The 9,460-nt window shown below is 39.5% G+C and overlaps 1 protein-coding gene across 1 annotated transcript in view; it reads right to left on the bottom strand.

Annotated features, from left to right (window-relative positions):
* Nucleotides 1–9,460, bottom strand: part of COG6 (component of oligomeric golgi complex 6) — a 117,373-nt gene that overhangs the window by 16,949 nt on the left and 90,964 nt on the right. The window contains exons 16-17 of the mRNA XM_006873715.1: nt 6,614–6,721; nt 5,419–5,472 (exon numbers count right to left, since the gene is read on the bottom strand). Of these exons, the coding sequence (XP_006873777.1) occupies nt 5,419–5,472; nt 6,614–6,721 (162 nt within the window). The remainder of the gene's footprint in view (nt 1–5,418; nt 5,473–6,613; nt 6,722–9,460) is intronic.

Here is a 9,460-nt window from a genome sequence, read left to right as displayed (position 1 = left end):
TGATTAAACAACCCTTATGTATTTGCATCGGTACACGGCTCCTGGGTGGTCTTTGGGGACCCTGAATTCTGGGCATAACACTACAGTGCCACATCAGGAGTGAAGGGAGGAAGACTTCATTAACAACTTGTAATATGCAGCGGACACAATTTTGCATGCCGGAGCAAATAGGACTTGAATAATAAAATACTGATGATGATAAAACATTACAAAGGCTTAAGTATGGATTACATTTCACTGTAAAGGAAACAAAAATCCTCACAACTGGACCAATAAGCAACATCATGATTACACTGAGAAAAAGACTAAAGTTCTCAAAGATTTCATAATCAATGTCTGTGAATAGAGAAAGCAAATGACTTATTGCATTGGGCAAATCTGCTACAAAATTTCTCTTTACTTTGGGGTCAAAGGTGCCCTAACTCAAGCCATGTGTATTCAAGAGCACAGATGTCAGTTTGAGTATTAAAGTGCACCTAACCCGACTCGATGGCACTTAACAACAACAACAACAACAACCCAAGCCAAGGCATTTACAATAGCCTCATATGCATGTGAAAGGTGGACAATGACTAAGCAAGACTGTAGAAGAATTGATACATTTGCATTATGGTGTTGGAGAAGAACAGTCAAATCTGTGCTGGAAGAAGTATAGTTAGAGTGTTCCTTCGAGCCAAGATGACAGACTTTGTCTCTCATACTTCAGACATGTTGTCAAGAGGGACGAGTTCCTGGAGGTCATCATAATGGTAAAGTGGAGGGTCTGCAAAAAAGAGGAAGATTCCCAGAATTTTGTTGGGCACAGAGTTGCTCTGAGTCAGAATTGACTCAAAGGCACCTAATAACAATAACTCACAAACCATGGCATTTTCAATGATCTCGAATGTATGTGAAAGTTGGACAACGAATAAAGAAGATCCAAGAAGAACTGATGCATTTGAATTATAGTGTTAGTAAAATAATTTACCATAGACTGCCAGATAATGAACGAATCTGTCCTAGAAGAAGCACAGCCAAAATGCTCCTCAGAAATGAAAGATGGTGAGACACTGTCTCATATACTTAGAACAAGTTATCAAGAGGGACCAGGTCCTGGAGAAAGGTTGATGAAAAAGGAAGATTCCCCAATCAGATGGATTAAAACAACAGGCTCAAACATTACGACAATTGTTGAGGATGGCACAGGAGTGGGCAGTTTTTTATTCTGTTGTGCAAAGGGTTGACTCAGTGGCACCAAACAACAACAGTAATTTTATATATCTGTATATATGTTTGTATGTATATGTATTAGTTATTTTGGTTTTATTCTTTGTTTATGTGTGCCATCAAGTCAGTTTCAACTCAGAGAGACACTGTATATGATTTCCAAGAGCAGTTGGTGGATTTGAACTGCCAACCTTTCGGTTATTGGTACAGTGCTTATCCTACAGTACCACACCAGGGCTTATATTTTATATAAATAGTCATATATATTCTCATTGCTGCCTCTGAAACTTTCCCTCTTACCATCTGAATTACTGTCCTAGTCCACATATCATCACACAAACATTCTATAGAGTTTGTTTCTCTGCTTAATGACTTACTCTATTTTTGCAAATATTGTCTTCCAGAATATATGTAGACACTGAAATCTACAGTTAAAGATTTCCTTGAATCTCAGGATAAAACAAACAAACAAAAATCTTCCCCACATCCAGAATCTTCTGAGGGGAAATTTCCACTTGAAAGGACAAGCAAACTATCCTTGAGCAGCCAGAAGAACAGAAGATACTTCTTGAAAGAAAGACTGACAGGAAAAATACAAAACAATATAGGTAGACCGACTGATTACTACAAGAACAAACAAGTGGCTCGCCCAGGAGACATCAAGGCATGTGGTCGGGTCTTCTCAGGGCAAACCTCCTTCTAAGACTAAGACTCAATGGGAATACACGCTCTGATTGGTGACCACGTTCATCACCGATAAGGGGAAGTGAGGGAAAAACAGCAATGAAGCTGCAAGCTAAGCCCTACAACATTCAATAAACTGCTGTGAACCCGGGTGGAGACCTGGTTGGCCAGCAGTGTGGCAATTCAGGGGGCTCTTGGATCCAGAGTCAGTGACATAGCCACAAAGGATTAGAGTGGAGAGTGAAGCGTCCAGCTGATAAGAAGAGAGGGTGTATGCACAAGAACACCCACACTTGCACATAATATCCATTTCAATGGCTGGGTGATCAGAGCTCAACTAGAAGAAGAAAGAAGAGGAAAAAATAAAAAGGAATCTGATACAATTTGAAGAACTTGACCTACACCTATGGATGTGGTAGATCAAAAGAGGGAGCAAATCTTTCCAGCGAGGATAATTCCCACCCCCTCGATACACAGGGTAGACAGGATGGGCAACTTGGACATTGGCTACCCAAAATGGGGTGACTACAAAGGCAAGAAGGACAAATAACCCAATTAAAAATGGGCACAGGACATGAACAGACACTTCACCAAGGAGGAGATCCAGGCAGCCAACAAACATATGAAGAAATATTCATGATCACTAGCCATTAGAGAGATGCAAATCAAAACAACAATGAGATACCATCTCACACCAGCAACAATAGCAAAGATCAAAAAAAGTAGAGGACAATAAATGCTGGAGAGGATGCGGAGAGACTGGGACCCTCCTACACTGTTGGTGGGATTGCAAAATGATCCAACCACTCTGGAAAGCAATATGGCGCTTCTGCAAAAGGTTGGAAATAGAAATGCCTATGATCCAGCAATTCCTCTACTTGGTATTTACCCACAAGAAATATGAGCCATAACGTGAGTAGATATATGCATACCAATGTTCATAGCAGTACTATTTACAATAGCAAAAAGATGGAGACAGCCTAAGTGCCCACCAATTGAAGAATAGATAAACTGTGGTACATACACACAATGGAATACTATGCTACCCTGAAGAACAACAAGGAAGCTGCAAGCCACTGCATAACATGGATGAACTTTGAGGACATTATGCTGAGTGAAATCGGTTATAAAAGGAGAAATACTGCATAGGACCATTACTGTAAAAGAGTAAGAAAAAGAACCCACACTAGAAGGGGTAAAAACAATTATATATACATACATACATACATACATACATATATATAAATGCTGATCAGTAGGATGTATGGGATGAGAGGAGGGGAGGAAGGGAGGGGAAGATAGAGCACAGGGTACGGAATAGACACAGGCAAGCTTGGGGAGGGGGCAATACTCAAGAAGTGGGAGGGGAGCGGAAGAACAAGGCTGATGCGAGAACAGTTAGGCAGGCTCGCTCGCTTAGGCTAAGTGGGACAGAGGTAATAATGATATATGCACAACCTTGGAGCCACAGGGCTCCAGGATACAGGGATTGAGGGTTTGAAGGGATAAAAGAAGGGAATAATGTTAAGATGCTTGGCTGTCTTTTGAATATTGGTTTCCCTTGCCTACTATTGTAAAATAGACACTTGGGGGCAGGGGGAGAGGGGGAAGGAATAGCCAGAATCATCACTACAGAAAGTTTGTAAGTCCGTCTTCAGCCTATAACTGATTGGAATAATTTAAAGGGTGCTAGAAGTTGCCCAGTGAAAGAGGCTTCCTATGGAGCCTTTATACTGCACAAGACCATAGGTGGAATCCAGAACCCCATCCAGAACCGACTGAGGTACAAAATTTCCACTGGAAAGGACGAGTAGACCAGCCTGGAGTGGTTAGAAGAACAGAAGATACTTCGTGAAAGAAAGACCGGGAGGAAAAATCCGAAGCAGTCTAACTGATTACTACAAGAACAAATAAGCTGTTCACCCACCCAGGAGCCATCAAGGCAAGTGGTCGGGACCCCTCAGAGCAAATCCCCTTCCAAGACTGAAACTCAAGGGGAATACATGAGCAGAAACGTGATCTGGCTGGTGACCATGTTGGTCACGGAAAAGGGGAAAAGGGGGAAAAAACAGCAATGAAGTTACGAACTAAGCCCGACCATATTCAATAGACCCCTGTGAACCTGGGTGGAGACCTGGATGGCCAGCAGTATGGCATGACCCGGGGACTCCTGGGCCTAGAGGCAGTGACATGGCCACAGAGGACTAGAGTGGAGAATGAAGTGTCAGCTGATATGAAGTGAGGGCAGATGCTCAAGATCATCCTTCCTTGCAGATAGTACCCACCTGACCTGGCTTCGAGGGCTGGATGATCAGAACTCAACTAGAAGAAGAAGAGGAGGGAAGAAAAAAAAATAGAGTAACCTGCTACAATTTGATGAACTTTACCTATACTTATGGATGTAGTAGCTCAAAAAAGGAAACAAATCTTTACAGCGAGGATCACTCCCACCCCCCTTGGTACACAGGTTTGACAGGGATGGGCAACTTAGACATTGGCTACCCCAAATTGGGGGTACCTATAAAGGCAAGAAGTAGTAACTGGCTTACGAGCTTTCAAGAGGAAGCCTAGTTCCAGATGGGGCAGGGGAAGGTAGAATCACCACTGAATGATTTACAATCTGTGGGGACCGGGCTGGCAAGGAAATCATTAACTGAACATTAACTGAGCACAAGCTAAGAAACAAAAATTTGTGTCCACCCACATCCTCCCCAATTGTTTCCAAGGATTCCTTGCGAGAGACTGGACTGCTAACTAGAAGGTTGACGGTTCAAATCCACCAGTCGCTCCTCAAAATGTGTTGGAACCAACTCCATGATACTTAACGTTTCCAAACTGGTTCTGTGCTGGAACCCTCTTCCAACAAATAGCCAGGCTTACATGAAGTCCAAAGTGAAAGCATATGATCTTCTCAGGTAATTTCTGAGCATGTATATATGGCTTCCTCAATTCCCTGAATATTATACAATACTTTTAAAAGCCTTAATTTCCAAAAGGAACTTTCTCCCCACCCTCTCTTTGCAGTGTTTAGGCACCTAATTTAGGCCTTCATTGTACTCTTTAGCCCTAGGTGGCTACATCAGTTACAACTTTAGTTTGTTGAAAACGAAGACGAATTCTGCATTTATCTGGGAAAGCAGCAAGGAAGGGACTGAGGAGGGGGAATAGAGGGAGGGGTAAGGGAGCTGAATGCTTCTAAATTCGTAAGGTTTAGAATTAGAAAATACAACAGTGCTTATAAAAAAGAATGAAGAAAGAAAATTGGAGATCAACTGAAAGGTACAAAGAACAGAGGAGAGGATGAGATTACCAAGGCACAGTGAATTATTACTACAAATGTATGTCTTGGTTACACCTATTCAGTCAAAGGAAACCAGGACATGCACAATCATTACTTTGGGGCCCAATGTTAACACTGTATTATCAGGAAATAACAATTGTAACCCAGGATAAAATCATCATGCAGGAAAACTTCAGAGAAGCAGTCCATAAGGAAATCTAAATCAAATGCTTTCCTTATATACTTACCATTGCAGCCTTCAGTGCCACAGAATCTAGATTGGGCAAATTTGCTAAAGAGCCCTAAAAACAGTAACAGAAAACAACATAAAATAAAGGTGATACACATTTAAGTTCACTTATATAATTCACAATATAGTCAATTAGTGAACTGCCCAAATTTGGAATACCATTTAACTTATTTCCAAAGAACTAAAGGTATTATCTTTTCAGCCCTAATAAAAGCAGGGACTAGCTTTATTAATTTTTAAGGTCTGATTTATACAATTTTGTATATTAGCATTGAAAGCACTCAACAATATTTCTGGAGGAATGGAAAACCAATTTACTAAAAACAACAATACCAAAATACTCCAGATATATTCATAAGTAAGAAAAAGAAGGCAATGACGTATTTAGATGACATGAGTGACATGAAGGCTTGAAGGGTTTCACTGTTACAATTTTACTAAGTACAGAAAGGCAGCAGAATTGGTTCCTACTGGTAGAATTTTGTATACTATCAAAGCAAGACAAAGAAAACCAGAACAACGGATTATTGAGAGCTTCATTTTAGAGTTTCTGCTATAGAAAATATACATGTCAAACTTCATCTTAATGTCACTCAAAATAATTCTTTGCTATTTTTAAAGAAAGATGCTTTCATGGCTTTTAAGAATTTTTATCATTCCATTGTCTATATTTCCTGGGGTTCTATAATTTAACAAGTTATGTTTACAACAGAGGCATTGGCAAAAAATTATATTTCCAAAGTAATCTTTACACAACTTGCTAAATTAAAAAGGGGATGACTGCTGTTTATACAATAATCTATCCCATAGGGTAACAGACAATGATAGAGAATGCTGAAAAAGTCATGGGTATGAGCACCCTTAAAACATTTATAATAGTTTAGTTGTATTAATTTAACATTAATAATTTGTTTAGTTGTATTAATTTAACCAAGGCTATTGGTAGTAATGAGGGTAGTTAAGAAACTACCTGTATTACCCTCACTTAATCTTCAGAACAGCCTATGATACAGATACAATCACTGCTGTCAATCTTTAGATGAGGCAACAGAGAGAAAGAGAGAGCGAGCTAAGCCACTTCCCTAATGCCACGCAACTATTAAGTGGTGGAGTTAGAATTCAAAACCAGTACGACTCTAGAGTGCATACTCTGAACTAGTACATTTCTTTAACCAGACAATCTATTTGCTTACCTGTTCAGGTTTATGTTGTTGTATGGTGTTATAGATATAACTCAAGCCTGCTCTAGTTAAAACATAAGAAGCTTGCTCATTTATAAGTGTGTCCAAATGTGCTTCAATCTGAAATAGAATACAAAGGAAACATTTTTCAAAAAATAACATGAAGACCAGAGTACCCTGGTATCTTCACTCTTCATGGTGGGTATTTTTGGTAAAGTGGTACATCCTAGGAAGCAAAAGAAGTGCTTCTGTGGCAAAGCTTTTTTTTTTTTTTTTCCTCACTCAAACAGGAAATCCTCCCAAAATGGAGAAGGAAACTTACTTTAAAATAAAATACGATAATTGAAGAGGATTTCAGACTTAGTCACTAGCCAAAAAAGGTTTGGGTTGTTTCTCAGCTCTTTAAAAAGCTGGTAATAAGCAAAAATAAACAAAGAAACAAGATAAAAACATAATAATAATAACAGCAAAAAATACAACACTTATAATTTTGGAAAAATGAGGGCCTGATGTTCCTGACTTTGCTCTCCAACTGTTATGGACTGACAACAAATAAAATACACTTCAAAGTAGGAGATCCCCAGGGGAAGGTACAGTCCCCACTGAATAGTTTTCATCCTGTCTAGACGAGTCTGGTGAAAGGAGATGGGGGATAAGATTCTTCTGATTCAACAGTTATTGTTATCATGACTAATTGCGACTGTCACAACTGTAAAGGTAGAAGTTTTGTAACATTAAAGGGGGGAGCAGTTAATCTTACAGTTCAGAAACAGAGGACCCTAGGACCATCAAGAGAAAAGAGACGAGCAGAATGTGGAACCCTATCCAGAGAAGCAGTGACACTAGAGATGGAGGCAGAGATGAGGACATGGAGAGAGGGAGCAATTGAGGACTCTAGACTCATGAAAAGAGAGGGACTGGGTGCTAGAAGCCAGGAGGTAGGCTTGTAGAATGTTCCCTTTGGTTGTTTAAATGAGTATATATTCCTGAGTGTGTCTGTGTGCATCCCTCCTCCCCCCAAAAAAACAAAACAGAGGGAATAGAAGCAAATACTGTCAAAAGATGATGCACGGAAGAGATTATAATCATTACAATGAAATGATGGTGTAAAACCGATGTTCCCTTGTAAACTATCAAGAGAAAAAGATAAAATAAATTTTAAAAATACAAAGTAGGAGATCCCGTGGGGGCTGGCAGATTATGTTTACCTGAAAAATATAGATCTGTAAAATTCAGGAGGCAGTTACTGGTTCAGCAGAACTTTTGTCAAAGATTTCAGGTGCAGGAATTGCCTAGAAGGCCTGGTTAGGAGATGCAAATGGAATGGCTGTGGCTGCTTTTCAGAAGCCACCCAATAGGGCAGAAGCCAAAATGGGGGACTATTCTGATGGCTTGATACATTTTGTCATGGGAAGAATACTACTCCTAGCTTATTTCTACCAAAGCAGGCCTGGGAGCCTGGAGGTCTTCTTTCTACCCCTCACCAGGACATTCTCTCAGTTTTACCAGCTTGTTTCCTACTGACAGACCATTACACTGGGAACTAATATAAATATCATCAGAATGCCTGTCATTATTCAAACAACTCTGACAGCTGAATACTTCACACACACACACACAACACACACACAAAAACTACAACTAAGTTATATATCTAAGAGTATACCAATCTGAATAAGCAAAAACATTTTTTTCCTAAAACAACAGTACTTGGTAAAGGCACCAAATAAATATTTTAATCTTTTTTTTTTTTTAAATAAACTGTACAAGCGAACACCATGAGACCGTTAGGTTTTGGGTCTAGTTGCCTGGGTCAAGATGTAGTCATATCCGGGATGAAGAGATCCAATGTAATGTTATCAGCTCTAGGATTAGATCAGATATGAGCATCCAATCAATCAGAAAGAAGTTTCCTCAGGAATGTGTGGTCTACTGCCAATGTATTAGACATTCAGGGAAAGCTTGCTTGCTTTCTGCTGGGTCTGGATCCTGCATTGAGCTCGTCATCTGGTTTGAGTCACTGGCCTGCACTACTGTCTGCCAGAACTGGAAGTCTTCCGCAGCCTGCCATCTTACCTGTCTGACTGTCCAGCCTGCTGTCTGACCTGCTGATCGTGATCCACAGGAGCCAGAACTTGAGATTTTCCCAACTTTACACTGTATATAATTTCCTTGATATAAACTTCTCTTTATGTATACATACATAAGCTTCACTGATTTTCTTTTCTGAAGAACTCAGCCTAAGACCATTAAAACCAACACAAGGCAAACTGGAAAATTAGAAAACAAACACACACACACAAAAAAACAAGATCTACAAATGTAAAGATTTAATGAAAGTAAAACATAGGAGCACTACTGCTAAGAGCCAAGTTAGTGGTACACACACAAAAGAAAAGAAAAATGAAATACAGAGATAACATCAAAGAAATAGCTTATAAGTGCTATAAGAATAAACTAGAGAACAGATACACAGAAATGGAGATATAAACAACAAAAGAAAGGAGCTTCACAAAGCACAAAGTAACAAATGGAGAATAATTAGAAATAATAGAATCTTTGAGAGGAAGAAAACAAATTTTAAACTGCAATGTATCTCTGAAGTCCGAGATGAAAATAATGGAAAGTGAGACATATCTATGTATAAATATCTTGGAAATGTCAGAACTCAAAGCAGCAACAAAATAATTTTAAGATTATTTTTAGAAGGAGAAATTTAGAGAAGGGAAGGATAGTACATTGTTATGCCAACCTCACAACTGTTGCCACGTTTGAGCCCACTTATGCTGCCATTTTCCTAATCCATCTCACTGAGGGGTCTTCCTCTTTTTCTCTGACCCTCCACCTTACCAAACATGA

Source organism: Chrysochloris asiatica, unplaced genomic scaffold (assembly GCF_000296735.1).
Source record: "Chrysochloris asiatica unplaced genomic scaffold, ChrAsi1.0 scaffold00250, whole genome shotgun sequence".
Classification (NCBI taxonomy): domain Eukaryota; kingdom Metazoa; phylum Chordata; class Mammalia; order Afrosoricida; family Chrysochloridae; genus Chrysochloris; species Chrysochloris asiatica.
The sequence above is the reverse complement of the archived record's forward strand: the minus strand, read 5'-3'. Positions and strand labels throughout refer to the sequence as shown.